Here is a 25,755-nt window from a genome sequence, read left to right as displayed (position 1 = left end):
CGTGCGGCACTGCCCCTTTTGGAACGCCACTGTGGTGTTTCCGGGGGGCAGCGCTGCACAGACCCCGGGGTCAGCTGGGGACTCGAGTTGACCCCAGTCTCCGTGTTGTGCTGGCCCTTTGAAATGCCGCTGCGGCGTTGCAAAGGGGCAGCGCTGCACTGCTTATCCTGGGCTCCCTGTAGCGCTGCCCCTTAGAAACGTGCATTAATTGACAGCCCTCATTGAAATAAAAATATTTGAAGATGTAGAAAAAATAAAAAAATATTTAAATAGATAGCAGCGTGATTAATCGCAATTAATTTTTTAATCGCCTGACAGCCCTAATTATTTTTGCTCTCCTCTGGATGTTCTGCAGTTTGTACACGTGTTTTTTCACGTGTGGTGCCTAGAATTTGACAGAGAGGAGGCCTCACCAGTGCTCAGAATACTGGGACAATTACCTCTCATGTCTTACTAGTGACACATAGCCCCAAATGATATTAATTTTTTTCACTCCTTTATCACATTGTTAGCTCATATTAAATGTGTGATTCGTGATAAGCACCCCCTCCTTTTCAGCAGTACTATTGTCTAGCCAGTAAATTTTCATTTTGTAGTAGTTCATTTGATTTTTTCCCCCTTCCTAAGTGAAGTACTTTGCACTTACCTTTATTGAATTGTTGATTTCATGCAAACACTCCAATTTATCAAGGTCATTTTGAATTCTAATCCAGTTCTCTAAAGTCCTTACAACCTCTCCCAACTTGGTGTTGTCTGCAAACTTTATTAGCGTACTCTTCACTGCATTATTTAAACAATTATATAATTGCACAGGGCCAGGTAGGCATGCAGAGCTTCAGAGTCTCAATGCGTGGATGAGACAATGGTGTAAGGAAGAGGGGTTTAGCTTTATAAGGAGCTGGGGAACCTTTTGGGATAGGGGGAGCCTATACAGGAAAGATGGGCTCCACCTAAACCTAAAGTGGATCCTGACCAATTGGTGCAGAGGAGCATATGGATTGGACAGAGACGTCTCTTAGAGGAGAGTCTATTGATAGAGATTCTCTAGGTTTTAGTCAGGAGGAGAGGATGGGAGAGGATAAAGTTTGGGCCAGATCAGATAAAAAACATTCACATAAAAAAGAATCTGACACATGAGAAAAGGGCAGACAAATAAACAAGTGACAAGTTTTTAAAGTGCTTGTACACAAATGCTAGAAGTCTAAAAAATAAGATGGGTGAACCAGAGTGCCTCGTGTTAAAGGAGGATACTGATATACTAGGCATCACGGAAACGTGGTGGAGGGAGGACAATCAATGGGACACAATCATTCCGGGGTACAAAATATATCGGAAGGACAGAACAGGTAGTGAGGGTGGGGGAGTGGCACTATATGTGAAAGAAAATTTAGAATCAAATGAAGTAAAAATCTTAAATGAATCAACATATCCATAGAATCACTATGGATAGTAATTCCCTATATACCCCAAATTAAAAAGCATAGTAGAACTACTAAAAAAGAGCCACCGTGATTTAACAATCACGTAAAAGAAGCAATAGAGATGTAGTCATGTTAGTCTGGTCTAGCTGAAACAAAAGACAGGACTATGCAGCACTTTAAAGACTAAGAAGATGGTTTATTAGGCGATGAGCTTTCATGGGCCCATGAAAATCATGAAAGCGCATCACCTAATAAACCATCTTGTTAGTCTTTAAAGTGCTGCATAGTCCTGTCTTTTGTAAAAGAAGCAGTGAGAGATAAAAAGACATCTTTTAAAAAGCGGAAGTCAAATCCTAGTGAGGTAAATAGAAAGGAGCATAAACACTGCCAACTTAAGTGTAAAAATGTAATAAGAAAAGCCTAAAAAGGAGTTTGAAGAACAGCTAGCCAAAAACTCCAAAGGTAATAACAAAATGTTTTTTATGTACATCAAAAGCAGGAAGCTTGCTAAACAACCAGTGGGGCCCCTGGACGATGGAGATTCAAAAGGAGCACTTAAAGACGATAAAGTCATAGCGGAGAAACTAAATTAATTCTTTGCTTCAGTCTTCATGGCTGAGGATTTTAGGGAGATTCCCAAACCTGACCCATCCTTTGGATGGCAGGAGAGAGATCGCTTGATCATTACCTGTTCGATTCACTCCCTCTGAGACAACTGGCATTGGCCACTATCGGCAGACAGGGTACTGGGCTGGATGGACCTTTGGTCTGACCCAGCATGGTCATTCTTATGTTCTTAATTAATCAAAATGTTGAAAAATCCTGGGCTGAAGACAAATTCCCACGGGGTATATCATCTTGGGGTGAGAGAGAACCTTGTTTGAGTATGGTCTTTGAACCAGTTATGCACTCACCTAATAGAAATTTTATCTAGACCACATTTATGAAAGTGTCTTTTGGAACTGTATTAAAAGCCTTGCTAAAATCAAGTTATATCACATATACTACCTTACTCCCTCCCCTCCATCCATTAGGCCAGATATGCTGTCAGGATGTGTGTGTGAGGGACCAAGTGAGGGAGGAAAAAGACTCTGGATTCACCGCACATTTGGTATGGAGATGTGACTATCTTTCATGTCTTTTGGTGTGATGGTAGAATTGCCTTCCCCTGAAAAATGCATTTTCTCGGCTCATAAATTATTAATCTTTATAAATGAATTTTCTGTCTGGCAAGCTTCTCCAAACTAAATTACGGTATTTTCACATAACACACCACATCTCATGATACTGTTTTTAATACAGAAGGCACTTAATGTCTGTCTAGTAACTTTGAAGCATACTAATGTGGTTCTGATGGTAGTTATTTTATATCTCTACATTTTGTTTCCTTTTGTTAGCTTCACAGGCTCTATTCCTGGAGGTCATGAAACCAAAGACAGTGAAATCATGGCTAAATTTCTCAGCACCTCTCATTATTTGGCCCTATGGGAGATTTGCCTGAGTAGGGAATTCAGAACTTAGCTCTTAATGAATTCTGGGGTACAAGGAAAATTCTATGTTTATACTGAAGCACAATGAAAAGATTATTGCACTGAAAGTGAAAATTATAATACTAGCAGTAAAGAATCTTGATTTGAGTGAAGCTGCCTTGTGAGTATTTTACTTCTGAAAAGGCTGTTTTGTTTGTCAAACTAAAGAAAGTGAATTACAGATAAAATTTGAAAGAAGGGACCGTGTTAATGAAAAATATGCTCTCTCAAATCAATCCGCAGCTTCAATGTTCTGTTCAGTTTACGCGGGTCTGACTACTAATAAAAATGGGAGTTCTGAACATGTAGGACGAGAATATCAATATCAAGCACTATCTTACAGAGAACAGTTTTTGTCCTTATTAGCTAAAAGATAATATCTAAGCTGCTTTACAACCATCCCAGTCAATGTGAACAGAAAACAAATTATGGCAACAGTAGGGTGTTGTAAAACTGAAGATGTTTTCATCAACATTTGATATTTGTCTATAATATGATCCATGTAATTTCAGTGTCAGGCCAGGGAAGGAGACCTTTTAATTTTGCAAGCTGTAGTAAATAAGGATTTGTCTTTGCCTTATGAAATGAAGAAGAATCTTTGAAGACAACTTCGTTTTCATTTAGGTGACAGAGTGATAGTACATTGATATGTTTTTATAACACAGGTTGCACCTCCTAAAACTGGAATTCTCTGGTCTGGCAACATCTGTGTCCTGGCAGGACCATGGATGTTCCTTGATCAGAGAACCCTGGTAGCCTAATGGCAAGAGGTCAATCCAACAGGCGCCGGGCTGGAGCAGTGGGACGGGACAGGGGCTGGAGCAGGCAGCAGTCCCCAGAAGCTCCTGACAGCCTGTGGCACTGGGACTGGGTGGGGCCGCCTTCAGCAGCACAGGATCGGGCTGACAACAGCCTGAGGCAGCGCAGGACTGGGACCAGAGCTGGCAGGCTGCCACGGGGCAGGAGCCTGTGCTCTTGGCAGCCCGCAGCAGCAGGGCCAGGGCTGGTGGCAGCTCCAGCAACACATGGCAGCATGAGGCCAGAGCCTCAGACATCCTGTAGAAGCAAGGCCAGAGCCTGTAGACTACTATGGGGCTGGGACTGGAGCTCGAGCACTCAGCAACCCCTGGCATCCCAGAATCATGTTTGCTTTCTTTGAAACAGAATCACATTGACTTACATTTAGCTTGTGGTCCACTATGGCCACTAGATCCCTTTCCACAGTTTTCATTCCTAGGCAATCATGTCCAGTGTTCCCTCTAAGCTGCCCAGCAGCCCAGCTTCACAGGTGATTAATCAGCCCAGCCCAGCTGAGTCAGTCAGCTCCCTGCATGGAGCACTGAGCCTCTGATTGGGTGGGACTGATTAATCACCTGTGAAGCTTTGTTGCCACACAGGTTAGAAGGAACACTGGTCATTTCCCATTTTGTATGTGTGCAACTGATTATTCCTTCCTAAGTGGAGTACTTTGCATTTGTCCTTACTGAATTTAATCTTAGTTACCTCAGGCCATTTCTCCAGTTTGTCTAGATCATTTTGAATTGTAATCCTATTCTCCAAAGCACTTGTAACCCCTCCCACCTGGATATCATCCACAAATTTAATATAACTTCATAACTTAACATAACTGGTCCCAAAACTGATACCCGTGGTACTCCACAGGGTCCAGTATGACTATGAACCACTGATAGCTAAGCTCTGGGAACAGTTATTCAACCAGTAACGTACCAACCTTAAAGTAGCCCCATCTAGGTTGTATTTCCCTAGTTTATTGATAAGAAGGTCATGCAAGTCTGTATCAAATTTACTAAAGTCTAAGGCAGTGGTCCCCAACTCGGTGCCCGCGGGCGCCATGGCGCCCACCGGGCCATTTCTGTGCACCCGCCGAGTGATCGGGGCCAGCCCCGCTCCCGGGCACGTGGTGCATGGGTGGTGTCAGCCCCCGGGTGCACAGTGCAAGGGCTGTGCCGGCCCCGGATGCGCAGATTATGGGAAGTGCTGGGGCCTGAGTGCACAGCTCATGGGCGGCCCTGCCTCCAGGCGCGTGGTACATGGGCTGTGCTGGCCCCGGGTGCGTGGTGTATGAGAGTCCCCGCCCCTGGGCACGTGGCACAGGAGCAGCACCGGCCCCAGGCGCGCAGCACATGGGCGCTGCTGGCTCATGGGCGTGCAGTTCAGGAGCGGCACTGGCCCCAGGAGTGCAGCGCATGGGTGGCACCGGGCACGCGGCGTATGAGCTGCCCCGCCCCCGGGTGCACAGCACAAGGGCTGTGCTAGCACCGGGTACGCGGCGTAAGGGCGGTGCCAGCCCCTCGGCGCACGGCACAGGCGTGGTGCTGGCCCCGGGTACGTGGCACAGGGACAGCTCCAACCCCGGGTGCACAGCGCATGGTCAGCCTCGCCCCCGGGTGTGTGGTGCATGGGCTGTACCAGCCCCGGGCACGTGGTGTATGGGCGTCCCCACACCTGGGCACACGGTGCAGGAGCGGCGCCGGCCCCAGGCGCGCGGCGTGCGGCCCAGGAATGGCGCCGGCCCTGGGAGTGCAGCGCATGGGTGGCACCGGCACTGGGCACGCAATGTATGGGTGGCTCCGCCCCCTAGGTGTGTGTGCGGCCCCACCCCTGGGCGCGTGTGCGGCCCCGCCCCTGGGTGCCCAGCGCATGAGTGGCCCCGCCCCCAGGTGCCCGACAGCCCCAAAAGGTTGGGACCACTGCTTTAGAGAGAGTGTCCACGCAGTCTGGATGCTCTCTTTCCAAAAAGCAGATCAGTTTCGAGGTGTGGACGCTCTCTTTTGAAAAAAGCTTTTTTGAAACTGGGATCTGTAATGCATAGGGGTGCAGGTGCCAGTGTGCCTTGATCTCTGCCCACCCCACTCACACAGCAAAGCCATACTGGAACCAAAGACAGGTTTGCCTATTTCATTCCTGCTGTGCCAAGGAAAAGCCAGTCCAAATATCTCCAAATTTGAGGATCCATGTATGTTATGTAATCTGCAGTCCTGCTCAGCTAATTAGCTTGAGTCCATTTCTGTTGAGTATGGCAAACCACATCTGATGTAATGCAATATCCTCATCTGGGGCAATAACCTATTGGAGGGAACAACAGCTTGAGACTCCTTTTAGGGGTGAGGATGGATTGTATTTAAAAATAGCGTAACACTGTAGCTGTTATTGTTTTCTTGTGGTTTGTTCATAGTTTGGTTGTAATGAAGGACTATTTAGCTACTTACACTCTAGCAAAATACTTGAACAGGAAAGCGAGGCAGTAAAATGTGTTTCAACCTCATGAACAAGATATTGAGGCACCCTTATCTGAAATGTGCACAACACACGGCTTTGCAGAGACAATGTGGTTTTTGTATATATGATCTAGTATTAAGGCTAGAAAGGCATCATGCTCTACACATGCACAAAGTACCAGCCCACTGCCACGTTGTTGTTAGGTTTTTGTTTTGGTTTCTGCTCATAAGGGAGGTTTTGGTGCTAATAAGCAAGCTTGGGTGGGAAAGGCAATTAGATTCTGTTTGTGTTTGCCCAACGTACTCCTAGATTGTCAGAGAAAACAGGGTGACCTTGGCACAAACCGTTTCCCCCGGGTTCTGTGTTTGAATTAAAAAAATAGAATCCGAAGAATGTGATGGAAGACTCCTCTGCTAATACTGTGTACTAGTCAAGCCTATGGATCTATTACCGCAGCAGAGACAATGCACCAGTTACTTGATTTCCGTTATATGAAGTTTTATTTGCAAGTAGAAATGATTTAGGTGTCACTCCAAACAACACATACCTACAACATGTTCTTATAACACATACTGTAGACACATACTCTGTTAGATTTTAAAGCTAATTTAGGGGCTTCTCCAGGTCCCTGCCCAGTGCACCACGAGGGAATGAGGTTGGATAGATTGTAGGCGTAGCCAGCCGTTATATACGTTGCAAAATATATATATACATGGCGACTAATCCATGTGTGAGAGGAGGAATGAGCAGAATTGCTCCCTCTATTCTCCAGCCCATATTCACTGTTAGCTGAATGCAACCAGACATTGTGGATGCATGGGGCTTGCCTCTGGGTGGAAGGTGAAAATTCCATTCCCAAAAAACTCTGTCATGGGCAAAGCTCTCTTACTATGGTGGTGAGAGCCTGATAGACAGACTTGGTGTGATGGGGCATCTGCCCCACACTGGCCCCTTAAGGGTTAAAACCCAGACAGGGAGAGGGCTGGGGTGGTGGAGCTGTGGAGCCAGCAGCTGTGGCAGGTATTAGCCAATTAGGGCCCAGCTGAGGGCAGTATAAATAAAGGCTCCTGGAGGAGAGGAAGGACTCAAATTCTCTTGTCCCAGCTGTGGAGCAGGAGGGACTTAGATGCTAGGGAAGCAAGAGGCTTTCTGACTTAGGCAGGGCTGGGAAAGCTCTCATCGGACATGCTCCATGGCTGCAGGATTTGATGCTGCTAAGGCTACACAGGAGCAGCCAGGTTAGGCAAAGGCAGCAAGTCCACATCCCTTTGCCAAGGATGAGTGGCCTCTGTAGCCAGTTTTTTTAAAACAATTGTAATTGTTACAACTGTAAAAATCATTGTAACAATTTTAATAATTGTCTTCCTTGCCAATTAATATTAACTTAATGAGCTGAGAGTAATAGGGTTATAATCCCAGAATCCCAAACAACAGAATTACAACTGAGTTCAATATCTTGTTGGGAACAATAGGGTATATGCCAAAGATGCTCAATATCATATTAACAGATAGAAATAATATAGTTCTGTGGATGTCTTTGGTATCATTCCTGGCATATGCTCATATATTTATATACTTACCCTTCCCTGGAGGTCTGGTGGTAAGAGACAAAGGACCAGCCCTGTCCTCGCATACCCAATATGCTAATCTGCTTAAGCCAATCTAGGCTCCTTGAGTTACTGCTACGCAAAATAAAAGGCTAAAATAGCTCTGTGGGCTACATCTCCACTTAACCTTGTGGAAACCCCTGTGAAAGTAGAAAGACATATATTGTAAGAGAAAGATTAATTATACTGTAATAATTGAATAAGTTGAAGGAACACTGTTTGTGTCTGAACAGGAAAGAGGAAATGTTGTTAATGTGGTTTGTAGGTATGCAGATCAGAGTGAAGCCAGATGAGCCTGAGATAACAGGAAAAGGAACATTAGGGCTGTGTCTACACTGGCATGAATTTCCAGAACTGCTTAAAATGGAATACTATTCCGTTTTCAGTTTTTCCGGAAAAGGAGCGTCTACATTGGCAGGCTGCTTTTCCGGAAAAGCCCTTTTTCTGGAAAAGCATCTGTGGCCAATGTAGACGCGCTTTTCCGGAAAAGAGCCCGATTGCCATTTTCGTGATCGGGGCTTTTTTCCGGAAAAGACTACTAGGCTGTCTACACTGGCCCTTTTCCGGAACAGTGTTCCGGAATAAGGACTTATGCCCGAGCGGGAGCAGAATAGTTTTTCTGGAATAGCGGCTGATTTTGTACAGTAGAGCATTGTTGCTTTTCCGGAAATTCAAGGGCCAGTGTAGATAGCTCGCAGCTTATTCCGGAAAAGCGGCTGATTTTCCGGAATAAGTGGCCCAGTGTAGACACAGCCTAGGTGTTTGTTAGGTAGAAAGTAATTGAGGTAGCCAGAGAGATATGGACAGGATATTGTTGTGTGCTTGATGTGGAAATGAAGATACTTGACTAGTCTCATACTATCATGTGAAGTTTTGTCACCTTTTAAACTTATTAAGTTGGCTTTCTTTTGACTGTATAAATCAAAGGGGTTTGAGCCGTGTATGGTACTCACATTTTCTGGATGTATTAGCAGAGCAGCTTTGCTAATAAACAGAGTGGTCGGACAAATCTGTGAGACCTGTGTCTGACTTTGACACCCCTCATCTGAATTTGGCACAGTCCTTTGGGCATGGGGAAGAGGAGACATGACATGAGTACTGGCATTGGTGGATGGCTAAAGATGTGGCCATTTGAGAGAAAGGAATTGAGATTATTCACTACATCTCGAAGGATCAACTGAGTCATCTCCTAGGCTATTCTAGGGTGCATTTCATCAGGCTCTGGTGACTCTGAGTGAGCTGGGGTCACCTTGCAATTAGTAATTAAGGGTTAGAAGTGAGTTCTAAAATGCCTAACCTGTCATGTCATTTTAGTTGCCCTTTTCTGAACTTTTTCTAATGCCAGTATATCTTTTTTGAGATGAGGAGACCACATATGTACGCAGTATTCAAGATGTGGGTGTACCATGGATTTGTATGTACAACAAGGATGGATTTTTTTTTTTTTTTTTTTTTTTTGGCAAGCAGTATCTATTGATGCTGTGCTTCCCTACCAAAAGGCATCAAGAATGGAGTGAGTGTCTAGGTTCCTTTCTCCTGACTTTAGGCATGAGACAGAGCCCCTGCTACATCCACCGTCTTCCCTCTGTGCACTGTGCTATTGTTAGCAGTCATATAGTTAGGTAAATAGTTATTGCCTATTGACTATAAATTCAGTAAATATATATATAAATATGTGTATTTTTAGTTATGTTTCAGTTTGAGGCTAAGGCACCCACTACATCTATACAGGGATGCTTGCAACATGGCAGAAGCTAAATCTCCATGATTCAAAACATGTCCCTTATGTGAAGCTTGGTGCCAATTAGCAGGCACCTTGGAGGTTTGCATTAGACTTCCTTCTGCCAAAAATGACCTTCATGTTATCAGAATGTGCTAAGCGGTCACTTTATTTAGATTGGTGACTAAGAAGTAAGAAATGCAGTCTGACCTCCATGTAAGAAGTTCAGCCATAAATTTGGGAAATGTTTGCTTAATACTTGTTTAAGTTGTTAAATTGAACAGAGAAGGTCAGATTTTCAGCTGCTGTAAATTGGCATAGTTCCATTTCCTTCGGTGGCGCTGTGGTGATTTATACAATCTGAGACTCATTTTTTTTAATTCAAACAATTATCTATTAACACTCAGGTTGATTAATTCCTCATGTTTCACTGCAAAGTTGCTGATTTCCTAACCTTTTGTTTTCCATTTACAATGTACAGCTTTACAGAGGATGAAAGTATGAGAGATTTTCTGTTGAAAAATTTGAGTACTATTTATCAGGAAGTGTTATGATATATAGCAAACTGGTTCATATTATGTCTCATTTACTTCTCATGAGCAAGGAAGTGACACTTAGTTGTATGAGTCATAACCTCCCCTACATTAATGAGAATGATCAGTCTCTATCCTAGTAATTTTGGATATAACTTGATCTGGTTTTTATGTCTTTTAAGAAAGTTTCGAATTCTAAAATGTTTCTCTCCTGCTTCATCTGGTAACCTGTAAAAAAGATCTCCTTCAATATATCTTTTTATTTCTATTGTTTAGTCCAGACATGTCCTTTTACTTTTTTCCTCTTAAATGCTATCTATTTTTATAAAATTTCAGATCTATCAAAGTGGGTTTGTTTGGGTGGTGGTGGTGGTGGTTGTTGTTGTTCCTAATACTTAATTCACTTGATATAATGTATCTAAGTATTTTCAGCTGGATTTGCTTGTTTGCCTTGTCTAGTTTTTTTATGTGCTTAGGAGTGTGTGCACATGTGCATATGCATCTGCACATGCACCTTTCATGCTTACACTCCTTAGCCTGAAATATTATTCTGCAGTGGACATGCTGTCTTCCTTTGACCCTTTCAGTTCCTGGTTCTACTGCTGACAGTTCAAACTGTATAAACATTGTAAAATCTGTAAGTGTCTCACAATCTCACTTAGATTTTGTATGCTCTTTTCATATATCTGGAGGGCTATTTGCATCCTTATTTAAGACTAAGCTAGCTAGAGTTTGCTCCCTTATGCCTTCATGGGCTATAGAGTTGTAACTGTTTTTAAATCCATCAGATCCCTATGGTCATATATGGAAATAGACCAGCAAGGATAGCAGCAGCTGCACTTTGCTGAGCAAATTCCTGGTGTTATACAGACATACATTGAAGAGATACAGAGGCACTTGAAGGTTACTTTGCAATCCCTCTTTTACTGGAAAAACTAGCATTTTCTTTAAGGTACTATGATGATTTTTTTTAAAATTCTCTCAGTTGAATAGCCAAATGCTCCATCAAGAATACTAATCAGATCTGTGCTTAGCAAACAGCTCTGCCATTCTTACCAGATCACAATAAAACATTTCCCTCTCTGTCTGCTGGTTGTGAACAGTTATCTATCTAGCAATCAGGAGGCTCCACTAAATCTGTCTTCAGCTGGATACATTTTAACCTTCATGATGATAACAAGATGTTAGCTGGTTAGTACAAAGGGCCAAAGGGCAGCCTGGTAAATCAGATGTTTTAAGGAATTTAAACACCTGCGGTAGCATCCATGTGGGTCATTTGTAGAACTCATCCATGCTAGTTTTGTGGATTACTGGAGTTTCACTGACATTTTTGCTGTGTGTTTGGCAGATGTTATGGATGAATCTTGCCAAACAGCATTTTTGGGATAAATCCTGATCCTGAGAAGCATGCACATAGCTCATTTTGATGTCTCTGAGAACTCACAAACTGCAAAAAGCAGAAAGTTATATAAGAACTGGTAATTCTTTCAAGTCTGACCTGTGTTAAAATTGGTTGTATGTCATCTAGTACTGTTTTTATTCCCTGACTGGAGCAGTGTAACTGTTGTAAGCAGGAACAAAACTTGAAAAGGCTCTGAATCTCTGAGACACAGAGTATTTTAGGGAAAGGTAATGGGGAAACACAAGTAGAGAATTTTAGAATATCTACCATACATTTGAGAGAGTTTGTCTGTCTGAGTGTCTATCTGTGAGTCTATCTGTTCAAGAACACCTCCTACATGCACAGAGTGCATGTGAATATCAGTGGAATATATGTGGACAACACACTTTGAAGAACCGCAGTCACTGTAACCATTTCATCTAAGGTCTATACAGCAGAAAATTCAAACTTTTTTAACTGCATATCTTGGCATAAAATTGTACAATATTTGAATATACTAATGTAAAAATAATATTTATTTCCTGTATTAGGCTTGTTAAATCTCACCTATGAATTTGAAAGGTGGCAAGTATATGTTAAATGCTACAGGATTCTGCAATGATCCTCTGGAAAAATAATGAGCAGTTAAGTTCTGGGTTTTGTCTGGCAAAATATTTTGTTAACAAAATGGATATGTTGCCTGTTTAAACTTGCCATTCAAAGATTATAACTGGCTTGAAGGATAGCATTGTCTATTGATGCAGTGGATACATCTCAGTTCTAATAGTATTCTAGCCACGAAAACATCTAGAAATAATAGGAAGTCTTGCAAGAAGCTTGAGTAAATAGGTATTTATTTTTCTGTGTAAGTGTTTTTCTCTGTTTTCATTTCTAAATCAAGTTACATTAAGTTACACAACACTTTTAACTGTCAGGATTACCCAAATCCCTTTTGCATTCCTGTAATCCATAATAATTTATGTCTGTTAACGTTTTTATTCATTTTGTGGGTATTTAATGAAATTTGATAGTATCCTAATTAAAATGGGGGGGGGGATAAGAGAGAGAGAGAGGAAATAGAAGCAGAGAAGCATCTGTCTTACATAGAAGTAAACAATAGTTCATTTGTTTACAGAAAGTAAAGTTAAAAATTTGCTGATAACTCATACACCATTAAAACATGTCTATTAGAAATTCTAGTGGTTTTGTGATGTCATTAAAAAACGATGCTACATAGGATAAACCGAATTTCATTATAATGTACTGCTTTTCTTAACATTTTATCCAAATGGGACTTGTATATTGTTTTAACGTTAACAGAAGGAATGTGCTTCTTTTATATGAGGGCACAGTAGTTACCAGAGTTCTTGATTTGGGCCTTACCTCACACTAGGGATGGAAATGAACCAGAAAGTCAGATCCAAATTCCTCCAACTTGGGAGGAATTTGGAGTGGCAGCACTTGATCTGACAGTCCTTGTAGTAGTGGGGATGATAGGATGAAGGTTTGACCTTCAAACCTTGTATCCTTTTCTCCAAGACAGAAACTCTGAACTCTGCAGCTATTGGATTTAAATGGAAATATTATGGCATGGTCCCTTTCAAGTCTGGTAGGGCATGCATTAATTTTCATTCAGTTTTTTGCTGAGACTCCTAGCAATTTAGCCAGTTCATGTGTTTTGTGATGCTTACAGTGTCATCTATCGGGGAAGCATAGATCCTGTTTTGGTCAGGATAGTCCCTTTTTTGAAGCCCAGGGCTAGCCATCCTGACTTTTTTGGAAAAAGCAAGAATTTGTCCTATTTGCTGTTGATAGGTTGGCAAAAGCAAATGGGACAGATGTTCACTTCTGTCAAAAATGAGGGGTGCCCATGACCAAGGGGCAAGTAAGTGGCTATGCCAGTCCCAACCTTTGGAAAATATGGTCACCCTATCTAGTATATAGATCGCTACTTGCACAGGCCCTGCCTCCCAACCCTGTGTTCTGTGGGCAAAATGTTGGCCAAAAGAGCAATTTGATACTGTTTTGAATTCGCTAATTATATGTAGATTATGCTACAGAATCTGCAGTCTGAGCAATAGGATCTTACTGCCCACTCTGTGCTTTGTGGGGCTTGGGCGAGCCGTTCAGGCCAGCCACACCTAAGCAGAGGGGCTTGGGCTAGTTGGGGAAAGGCTCAGGCCAGCCCCTTACAGTGTCCTATTTTCCTTTTAGGAAATACGATCACCCTCATCCAGGGAGTCTGGCCGCCTCTATAGGCCCTTGGGCGAGGTGGGGAGGGGACAGTTTCACGTTCCCAGAAGGAGTGAGGCCTCGAGTGGAAGGGGCAGATCTGGGACAGCTAGTCCTCAGCATCACCCTAGCATGGTCCCCAGGCAGCCCTGGCAATTTAAAGGGTCTATGGCTCCTGTCACCAGGAGTCCCCAGGCCTCTTTCTACATCCCCTGGAAAATTGCCCTCTTGTGCCCCCTGTAGATGAGCCTACCTGGACTGTCCTAGAACCAAACTTCTTGAGTAGAAGGTAGTGATGCAGCACGAGTGTTCTTTAGGGGATTTATTTAAATAGATTTTTATATAAAATTAATCATCTAAATTTAGATAGGCTGCAGTATAATGGATACTTTCAGCATAACGGAAAAAATATACCATTTGCAAAAAGAGAAGAAAGTAAATGTTTTTTCTTTGGGAGAAACAAAAGAACCCCCCAACAATGACAGCTACAAGATTTACACATTTTATTTGTGTGAACTCCTACTTAGGAAGCATGTTTAAGGTTCACTGAATGGAAGCAATTTTTTTTTTCAGGTTCTGTGCCAATATATGATTATTATAATCTGTGGATTAATGGTTTGCCATTGTATAAATATACCAAATAGAGAGAGCATGCCACTATCAAATTTCATACTAAGCAAAATCCTTTCCAACTGTTGTGTTCCCCTTTTCTTTATTCATGGCCTTTGCCTTGTTCTAGTTCACCACTGTTTACAGATGACCCAGCCTGAATCAGTGCTGTTAATACCTTCTTTGTATCTCTGTTTATTCAAAACATATCAAATGCTGTACAAATTACAACCCTTCCCTTCCCCTCTCCTATTTATTTTGGGTGTGCGCATCCTAAACTAATAACTCCGGTCATCTGAAGAAGTGGGCTGTGCCCACGAAAGCTCATGATACCATCTACATGTTTAGTTAGTCTATAAAGTGCTACCAGACCATTTGTTGTTTTTTAACCTCAAGAGTTAGAGGCACTAAGTTTTGTAGGACAAAACAATTTATTGTTGGGAAGTACAAATTGTTTCCTCTCTGCAGCTCTTTACATGTGTAAAGGCTACATAACAGCTTGGAAGACTGTAATGTATAATGCTAGGGTTTTAAAGGATTTTAGCAGGAATTGGCTGTCTTAAAACTACTGAGCAATTGATCCTGCAAGATGGTGTACACAGTGCCACAATACAGCAAAAAGTTTTGATATGTTCAGTGAAACTACTCGTGTACTTAGTTAAGTGCACGAGCTAAATGCTTTACTGGATTGGACTAGAATGCTCAGACTGCTAAACTCTAGAGTCCTAAAATGTTGAAGGAACTTACTAATGTAGGTGCCTAGACATGTTGGTAAATTTCCAATGATGTATGCCAGTATTTAGTTCCCCTGGCCCTTCTGGGAATTGCACACCACTTAGTAAAGACGCCCATTTTCCTTAGTTTCTACGACTGGTTTTGAATCAAATTATTCCCTCACTTGAATAAATGCGTACCACTGAAATCTTTCAACATTGATTTAAATGTGATTTTTAAAAAATCTAGCTCTAAAGCTACAAATAGGTATATTTTGTTTCATTTCATTATTTGAAATATTCAGTTTGTCTTATATTTTGTTTAATTTATGGTAGTTAATGGAATCTTGTCCCGTTTCAGTCCCCTGTTAGCTGTGTTTTGATATCGCTTCCTCTATAAGCCGTGTATGCAGGTCACTAACTAATCTAGTAAATGGTATTCTATTTAATTCTTAACATGGACTCTGGAATCATTCTCTCTATATAAAAGATCATTATTACTTTCTACTGTGTTTATATCCCCTTTTATGGGGCATACAACTGCCATTAAAGTGAACTGAGCTTTTACACAGGAGAACTGTGGATTAAATAAACTACAGTTAAATTTAGGGATTCTCATCGTAAAAGTGGTTATTTGTGGATAAGTAAAAGATACGTAGAAGACCTCAAAGAAAACATTCCCTGACTGATTTAAAATGCTCTGTCGTACCTCAGAATTTTTACTCCATCTGTCTGCTTTCATAGCAGTTCCATTCTACACATATGCAATTAATTTTTATGTTTTTAGTTCCAAGTTTTGCATTGGAAAGCAAAATATATCTCTTAAATACTGTAAAACTGGTTTACCCAACCCCCTAGAAATTGAAATTCATCCCTTATTCAAATCTATCATTTGCTCATTAGCATACTTAGCTTATTCAGTAATCCCCAATTATCAGAAGCCCTGTTTCTCCAAATGTTGTGCTCTCTCTCCAGCTTTTTGAATAAATGGGATAACGGTCATTATTAGTTTTTGAAGACTCATGTATACAGTTTCTGATGGCCACCACTCAGCGGGAACTGCTAGAGAGGAGGCTGCCGCATTCTAATGCTAATGTTGGTGCTGTTCTAGCCTTGGCACACCTTCTCGGGTGCTTTAATCAGTACTGTCTTGCTATGTTCCCTAAAGTGCCACCCACCATTGTGAGGCATGTGTACTTCTTCCACCATAATGCCAAGGGAAGTTGTCCAACCTTCTAGCATGTTGATGCTTAATGCATTTTTTAACAAAATTTGTAAAGTACTTTGAAATCCTGTTATTAAAGACCTTCTTAATATTACATTTATCATTACATCATCTGGAAGCATGTTTTTTTTTTCTGTTCATCTTCTCCAGCATTGTGTGACCTCAAAATATCTGTCTTCTCTATAGGCTCAATGCCTGACCAGGAGAGCTGAGTGAATAATTCACAGAAAATAATGTATCTGATTAATTTAGCCTCTTTTCAAGTACAGACTGTATTTGAGCAGATTGTAGTTTATTCACTGTACTTCTGAACTTTAAATAAAAAAAAACTGACTTGATTAGAGTCAGTTCCTGATGTCAAGGAATTGAAGATGGTCATGGAGTTTTTCACCTTCCTCTCGGCACCTTTGAGCACAGTGGATTGAGTGGAAATGTGCTTAGTATCTAACTGAGTTACTGGGGTGGAGCTGTTTATTCATTGCAACTTGCGTGGCCCATTTCTGGTGCAGTTAAGGGAATAAACTAAAAGGTTCCCAGAGGTAAAAGACCTGAGATTTTGGTGTACCCCTCTTGTGATGAGGCATGTGTGCTGCCCAAGGCTGGAACTCATTAAATGCACAGAAGAGTTTGAGTGTGGGCTAGGTAGTGCTCCTCTCTGGTGTAAAAGTTTGATAAAAGTTGCAGCAGTGCAGCCTGGTGCTTAATTGCATGCATGTGTCTGCTCTCATATAGCTTCTGAGTTCACATCAATGACTATGCAAGTATTTTAAATGAAGTGGAACAACTTCAACAGCAGAGTTTAGGAGTCCTGATTGCAGGCATCCTGTGGCACAAGTGCTTTAGGCACTCTCCTGCTGTGTGGAAGACCCAAGTTCAAATCTCTTCTCTGTGCAAGCAGGGACTTAAATCAGGGCTTCCCATATCCCCAACATTATCAGGGGAATGGTGTTTTGCAAATAATGCCTGAGGCCCAAAACAAAACATTACTAACAATGGCTGTATGGGGAATTTGTGTCAAATTTACAATCATTGTGGATAAAGCAAAACTATATTTCTTGACAAATAAACTGTCTGATTCTCCTCCTCCCCTCTCCCCCGCTCTAACACAGAGGCCTTGTGTGTGGGCACATAGTCCTAGTTGTGAATAGTGCAGTCTGGTCTTTGTCTAGACTATCTATCTGCTCATAGGCTAATGCTGTGGTAAGGCATTTTAGGAAACCTTTTCCCTCTGCTCCTCTCGCCCATATAAAATAAAACAAGAGTCTGATTGAAAGCTCATTGAAGTGGAAAAACTCCTGTGGCTTCCATGGAGTTTGGATTAGATCCCAAGTATCAAGTATCAGAGGGGTAGCCGCGTTAGTCTGAATCTGCGAAAGCGGCGAGGAGTCCTGTGGCACCTTATAGACTAACTGAAGTGTAGGAGCATAAGCTTTCGTGGGCAAAGACCCATGTCTGATGAAGTGGGTCTTTGCCCACGAAAGCTTATGCTCCTACACTTCAGTTAGTCTATAAGGTGCCACAGGACTCCTCGCTGCTTTTGTAGATCCCAAGTATGTTGCATTTACTGGTCTGTAACTTTGTCATCACAACACAAGGGTAGAAAAAAACAGCTGGATGTGCATCTATGGTACAAAAGTAGTGATTTGATGCTTCTTTGACTTGTTTAATTGCCTTTGTGCCAGAGTTTAGTGAGGGCAGTTAGGAGCCATGTTCCCCTGCTGCATCAAGCAGAGTTTCATCTTACTAAAGAAAATGCCATTTCACCTGGAATAGTTTGTGTCTGTGAGTTCAGAATTCACTATAATTAAGTTACTGAATGTGCAAACTTTAAATTTGCTTTCTTGGAGCATACCTGCAAGTAATACGTGATTGCTTGTGTACACATAAGTGAAAAAGAATTACAAATACTGTTCATGCTATTTATGAAAAGAAATATCACTCTAAGTAATTAAATAAATGGGGCAATGTGGTGCCTGTATTCATAGAGGATCGTGTTAATACAATTTGAAGTATTTCAGAAATGACAGATTTATGCTAACTTATAAACTGTCTGTCAGGAATATAATGAATAATATGGTTGGATCTGAAAGAGATTTTAAATCGCCAGTATTACAACATGCCTTTAAATGGGTTCCTCATTCTGAGACAAAAGTGCAAAGGAGAAGTGTGGCCATGGTAGAATTATCACGTTATGGAGGGTCATTACCTTCCACATTTGTAACAACCAAAATAAATTCATGGCATTTTGTCACCTGTGTAATCAAACTGAATAAATCTAAAGCATCTGTTCTGGTAGTATCCATATTAGTGTAAGCGGGGGAATAGTCCCGCTCTTGTGGGGAACTTTCCTGGCTTCTATACACCCCGGTGAAATGAACCAGCGAAAGGATCTGGGTCCCCGCTCCCACTTCCTTTACCCCACGGCTCCCTGATCCTGAGGGCTCCCCCTCCACTCTCCTGAGTAGCAGAGCCCTTGAAACCCCAACAAGGCTGGGCCCAGGTTTCCTGGGGCTTAATCCCTGACCTTGTAGTCACTAGGGGCAGGAGTTAGGGTGTCCCCACTCCGAGGTGCTCTCTTTACACTGCAGGCCTTCTTGGCCCAGTGACCACTTCATAAGGTTCAAAGCAAATACAATTTATTAAACATCAACTGATTAAAGAGAATAGAATAAGAAACAATGAGAATGGTTAAATGGGAACACACAGCCCTGCTCTGTAGCACAGGGACATCAACACAGCAGTCTGCAGAGTGTAAGGACAGTTCACAGTCTCTTCCTTAGAAGCCCTGGATGTGCTGCAAGGGGCTGTAGGCTGGACACGCTTGCACTGGCAGTGACCACACAGCCTCAGTCTCTAAGTGGCCAGACCCCTCTCCCAGTCCAGAGCCTTTCCCCACACTTTGCAGGTCCCAGTAGCTCACCACATCCAGCTGCAGGCTGTGCTGCTTGGCCAGTTCCAGCTCCTTGTGTTGTTTCTCTGTTCCTTTTGGCTTTCTGAGCACTGCCAGTCTGCTGCTCAACACAGGGTCTGCACTGCTTGGCCTGTCTGTGTCTGGTTCTGTCGCTGCAGGACTTCTTCTTGTACTCCTCTTTTAGATCTCTGTCTTTGCAGGACCTCTCCTGCACACAGCTCGCTCTGCTCTTTCAGCTCCCTGTTTGCTCAGAGAGAGAGCCAGAACAATCCCCACTTACAACCTGTCAGTCAGGCTGAGCTGGAGTGTTGACTGCTTTCCATTGTCTCTGGGGTCTGTCAGTCTCATGAACCCTTCCCCTTCTGAAGCTGGTAAACCAACAAACTCCCACAAAGTTTTAGTAAGGGGTAACAGTCCCCTTACATTAGGGTACGTCTACACTGCACGGTTGTTTTGGGATACCAGAGGTGTCCCGAAATAGCTACCCCGCGTCTACACAAGCTGCCCAATATTTCAAATTTCAAAGATTGTCTGTGAGCTAATGATATTAGAGGTGATAATTGGGGAAGCTAATATCATTAGCTCACAAACATTTACCTACCCCTCCCCATCGCTCCTCTGTTCTGAAATTTGATTTGTCCTTTTTATGTGTTCACTTTTTTTTATTGTAGCCCTTTGGTATATATGGTCATGCCTATTTTCTTCCACAATTTGATCTGAGGAAGTGGGTCTGGCCCACGAAAGCTCATCACCTAATAAACCATCTTGTTAGTCTTTAAAGTGCTACATAGTCCTGTTTTTTGTTTCAGCTAGACTAGACTAACACAGCTACATCTCTATTACTATGTCAGATGATTGGGTGATAGAAATATTGGGAATTTTCTTTGTCAAATTAAGACTGATTATTACTCAGCCAGTATTTTCCTAAAATGTTTTTTTTTAAATTATCTAGATTCTCCAGATATCAGGGTTTTTTAATACTGAAGTGCCATGTTTGAAGCTTTGTTTTAAATGTGCAATATACTGTGGTATGAGTGAGAGAAACCACTGAGGTGATATTTATAACTGTTGCATAGCTTGTTAGATTTCGAGACCTTTTCCATTTATTTTTTATAATTTTTTTTTTAAATTTCTATGCTTGAAACATTTTTTACTCTTTGGAACTTCTCAACTAAGTACATCTCAACGTTGTGTCTTCTAGGGCATACAGGACGGTTATTAAAATCCTTGTGTTTCATCAGCCTGTCATTCCTATTGCTGCACATCATCTTCCAAATCACAATAAACAGCCTTGAAGCTGGAAACAATATTGAACCTGGTTTTAACTGTGAGTATGATTTTTATCCTTGGTGCATTGTCATACAGGACGTACGAATGATTCCCTTGTATAAAAGGGAGGGAGTTAATGGCTGGACTTTTACCATTAATGCTCTACCCAACTTTGTTAGCCTTTGGCACAGTTCGAGGCCCATCTTTTCCTTATTGCCCAAAGGGAAGTGTGTGTGTGTGGGGGGGGGAGTGTATTACTAAGTGTTTATAACACTTATATTGCTGTCAGGGTAGGATTCTCAGTGGGTCTATTATATATTGTGCTACGTGTGAATTTCATTATTGAGAATTTGTCAAGGTTATCCACAGCCTGGAATGACTGCTCTTTCATCCAGTTAATACATATATTGGTCCATTAACATTAAACTGTTGTATATTCATTCAAATTAATCTAAACTAACTATTTCTATCGTATTATGCCTCCTGCAAAACTTGGTACAGTACATGGTAATTTTAGGTGACTTTAAACCTTGAATCCAAACTTTGGACAATCCTAAACAATATGCTACTTTCTTCTTCTCGTGTTACTAATAATACTACTTCCTGTATATTTTCTTTTAATGTTAACATTAACTAAAAATAAATAATGAAGCCTACTGTATCTTCCTTTCTGAGAAAATATTCTTCAATAACTCATTTGTGAATACTGTTGCACGTTTATTTATTACCCAAAGATTTTAAATAAGGGAAAGGTACACTATATACATCTGATAATCTCTCTCCCCTCTCCGACTCCGGGTGTATGTGTTACAGTGCTTATGTTTGACATTTACAGCTGACAAGTTATCTTTGGTAAATGCCCATTTTATTTATCATACAATGTGCTACTACCACTTCAACAGTAGTACTACTATTAAAACAAGACTTTGGTAAAGCTGAGCATCTAACTTAAAACAAGAATAGCCCTAGGAAACTTAGATCTAATGCTGAAACTCCATCTTCATCTCATACTATATTTTTTTTAAAGAAAAGGTCCAATTGTGCACATCAAAGGAACATTATAACTCTGATTTATGGGGCTTTTATCAGTTTTCTTGAATGTTCTGTAAAAAATATTTTGCATTTCAAAAAATGCAATGTGTGTAATTGATAAGTGCATTAGATAAGATTCTTTGCTATTTCTATATCTTTAATAATTATTATGGCTGTTATAATTTATATTGTATATTGTGGTAGCATTGACAATGCTTTAGGGTCTTTGTAGATAGATGGATTGTTCCTTCCCCCACAATCTTAATGGACAAGCAACGAAGAGCATGGGAGGAGACAAGGAAAATGTCTCATTTTTCTATATTTTTAGTATCAAGAATGCCCAGCAGGCCCTCAACCTAATGTCTTATTAGATGACGATTTCCTTGGGTATATCATAATGTGAGTAAGTATTGGTGAGTGAGTAGGAGGACAACCTGATATTGGGTTTTATGTACTAGTACAGGCAGGATATTTCATTTAGAAAGGGACATGATAGTGAGTGCGAAGATGATCGTGGCTGAAATGGATAAACAAGAATAAGTGAACACATATAATAAAAGGAATACATAGTATTTTATTAAGTAATGGCATCATAATAAGAAATAAGACCTATGAGGGAGTACTCATGCAAGTAAGGCTGTGCAAAATTATGCATGGCAGTGTTAAAATATAATTTAATAAGCAATTAAGTCATTGGTGATGGATCACCACAGCAATATTAGTAGTAATCTGTAGTGCCACTATGCAACTATAGACAATGCATTTTAGAGCAAGCTGATTTTTAAAGATACATTTATTCCTTCCTTCTAATATTTCCCTCCTACACAATCTTAAATAAGCTTTTTAATGTGTAGGAGCCTTAATTTCTTTGTAGTTATCTTGTATAATTATAATTTAGGGATGTTAAAGAACGTGTATTTGGTGCTCTGGTGCTCATGCTGCTGCCTCTGTGGGAGGCAGCCGGAGGAATGGACGGGGGCCAGACGGCTCCACAGAAGCCAACTGCTGCCAAATAAACTACTCATGGGGATGCATGGTGCATTAATTTGCTCAAAATTCTGATACCACTGACTCATTACAACCAGTAGATCTGTAGCATAATTGGATAGAAAGAACACGCTACTTCAGTGTATTGTAGAGGTGAAGTATTGATTGATTGTTGCCTTTGATGCTACAAAAGCTGCAGTTGAGCCGCTGACCTGTCAGTATTTTACAGTGAGGAACAAAAATAGTTAATTAGCTAGTATAGTTACAACTGAATGTGTTCAGATGCAGTGTATGCCTGAAATGTCAGTCAGTTTGGTCTACATGGACACTTTTTTGAAAGTCTCTGTAGTTCTGTTGTTGAAATCATTCAGGACAGTAAAAGGTCTGATACCTGTGCTACATTTCTTGAAGGACCTAATTTTAAAATTAATTTTAGCTCATAAATTGACAGTTTTCCTGTAAGCTCCCAGATTAAATCATAGTGTACATACTTACAGTATTACAATCATAGAAAGGATACAATATATTCATCTATAAAAAAGAAGCTGAATCCTGCTTTAAATGCAAAACTGAACTCCATTTTCATTATGTATTCATGACTAGCATCTCCATAATATAGAGTGAAGTTTCATACTGCTTCACAGTAAAGGACCATAGATGATTTTTTGCATTTATAACTGCACATTGTAATATTATTTTCGTGCCAACTGCACAGGTGCAGTGGCTTGGAGGAGAATGTAGGATTACTCTACCCCAGTTCAATTTAGCCTAATAAAGCCTTTTTTACTTTGGCTTTGAGCTGCTGGGAAGTCTGAATTTCACTTGGAGTTTGAATAATTAGAGCAGATTCTGTCCTCATTTAAATTAAGAGACTAGAAGTAATTGACATTATTTATTAGCTATGTAAGGCAGTGTGTGACCAGGGGTTATCAGGAGATTATTTCCCTTTAGGCTGAAAAATAGTGATACTAGGACAGGCGTAACGAAAGGAGTGACTGCAGAAGTGAAAGGAAGAGAGTGATAACAATTAATTATTTCACTATACAGTATAGTTTATTTGATAATTGGTAAGTATTCAAGTGTTCCTCCATAATGTTTAAATGACATGAAATTGCTTTCATACTGAAGGAGATTGGAAAGTAGGCTTCAGAACTCAGTAGTTTGTATCTCAGAAATAAACCTTAAAGTTCCATAAAATTCTTCTGCCTCTTATATAACGTTCAGAGCTAATGCACCTTGAACTGGGGGTGAGAGACAGGAAAACAGGTTTTTTTCCAAACTTTGGCCCTGGATCAAACTGATTTACAATGTAGGTCAAGTTGTTAGCCCAAACAATTTTGAAAATTCTTTTAGGGTTGGTAATAGAAGTCCCTGTACATTTTTTAAAAACTGGGGATAGTGCCAACAGTGATTTCGTAAAGGGTTAAAGTGATACAATAACAGTTTAACCAATGAACTAAAACTCATCTCTTCAATCTTTTAAGTCTAGAAGCATATAGATTTTGGCACCTGCAGAAGCCAAGAGGCAAATGTCAACCTGAATAGTAAAAATTGTCTAGACACAGATTTTTTTTTTAAAAAAAGTCTGATTTATATCCAAGACATTTTGTAAATCAAAATGAAATACTCCAGATTTCTTGCTTTTTGTAACAATAGATAGTGTTCAAGTTCAGATCCACCAAATATCAGCATATATACAGTTTCTTCATTTTGTTATTTTTAACTACCTCACTCCCATTCAAAGCTCATATACTGTCACCTTCATCACAGCTACAAAAACCCACAGCATCTTCTAGAGTCTATAGGACTTGTTATTGTCCGCATTAGCACTGAGAAATATTGAACCATTGGACGTCTTAAAATACATGCCTCTGGTGGTGCAGAATTTCATTCCTACAGTATATTTTTCTGGTGCTTTCACAAGTCCATTTTAAATAACTTAATAGATGGAGCTTCTACCACTTCCTGTGGCAGGCTGTTTATGTGATCTAAAATGAGATGAGGTAAAAGTGTTTTCCTGGAATTCCTTCTAAGTTTTCTTTCCTTTAAAAAAATTGTCATTATACACATCCTCTTGGTTTTTACACCCTTCTAAAACCTATAGATAATTTTCACTCCAACTCTCTCCTCTTAATTAAATTTTGGCCAATGCCATGCCTTTTTGGTGCCTGATTCCTACACCTTTGCTCTGAGTACTACTCTAATCTGTGATGAAACCTCTATTACTCCATGAAACATCCTAATGATAATAATGGGACTATTCATAGAGGTAAAGTTTTATTCAATGTGAGTTAAACACTTACGTCTGAACCTTAGTTATTTGAATTTTTACTTATAAATTAAATTATCTGCCTCATAAACCTATAATATTTATTATACATATTTCTAAAGATTATACAAGTTACTGTTCCATTTTATTCTGTATTATTTAGATGTTATGTGCAGAGTGTGGAATAATATATGATGTCAGGATGGGTTTCATAGAATCATAGAACACTAGAACTGGAAGGGACCTCTAGAGGTCATCGAGTCCAGTTCCCTGCCCTTATGGCAGGACCCAATACCGTCTAAACCATCTCTGATAGATGTCTATCTAACCTGCTATTAAATATCACCAGAGATGGAGATTCCACAATCTTCCTAGGCAACTTATTCCAGTGTTTAACCACTCTGACAGGAAGTTTTTCCTAATGTCCAACCTAAACCTCCCTTGCTGCAATTTAAGCCCATTGCTTCTTGTTCTATCCTCAGAGGCCAACATGAACAAGTTTTCTCCCTCCTCCTTATGACACACTTTTAGATATCTCAAAATGGCTATCATGTCCCCCCTCAATCTTCTCTTTTCTAAACTAAACAAACCCAGTTCCTTCAGCCTTCCCTCATAGGTCATGTTCTCTAGACCTTTAATCATTTTTCCACATCTTTCTTGAAATGCGGTGCCCAGAACTGGACACAATACTCCAACTAAGGCCTCACCAGCACAGAGTAGAGCGGAAGAATGAGTTCTTGTGTCTTGCTCACAACACACCTGTTAATTTTTTTACATAAGCTTGTAGATTGTCTTTGGTGGTCTCAGAGTTTTCTCAGGAAATGGAGGATTGACACTGGGAGATAGTAAGTTAGCTAGATTTGACGTATCTGGGGTGGGTTTCTTCAGTGTCACTTGAACTTATCACACACTGAAAGGAAGAAAGGAAGATTATTTCTGTCAATGATCCATGAGACAGCTTTAATCAAAGTGGCGCCAGTTTGTTCATGATGATCTTTCATGAGGCAGGAAGGACATTAGTTGGATTCACAAATCTTGGGCTGCAACTCCTGTAGAGTATCAAACTTCTTGATGAGT

The 25,755-nt window shown here is 40.8% G+C and overlaps 1 protein-coding gene across 12 annotated transcripts in view; it reads left to right on the top strand.

Moving 5' to 3' along the window:
* Positions 1-25,755, top strand: part of PIEZO2 (piezo type mechanosensitive ion channel component 2) — a 423,840-nt gene that overhangs the window by 122,332 nt on the left and 275,753 nt on the right. For all 12 annotated transcript variants that reach the window (XM_075920992.1, XM_075920988.1, XM_075920987.1 and 9 more), the window contains one exon: positions 20,323-20,448. In XM_075920992.1, coding sequence (XP_075777107.1) covers positions 20,323-20,448 — 126 coding nt within the window. The remainder of the gene's footprint in view (positions 1-20,322; positions 20,449-25,755) is intronic.

Source organism: Pelodiscus sinensis, chromosome 2 (genome assembly GCF_049634645.1).
Source record: "Pelodiscus sinensis isolate JC-2024 chromosome 2, ASM4963464v1, whole genome shotgun sequence".
NCBI lineage: Eukaryota > Metazoa > Chordata > Testudines > Trionychidae > Pelodiscus > Pelodiscus sinensis.
Note: the sequence above shows the minus strand (reverse complement) of the source record. Positions and strands in the feature narration are given on the sequence as shown.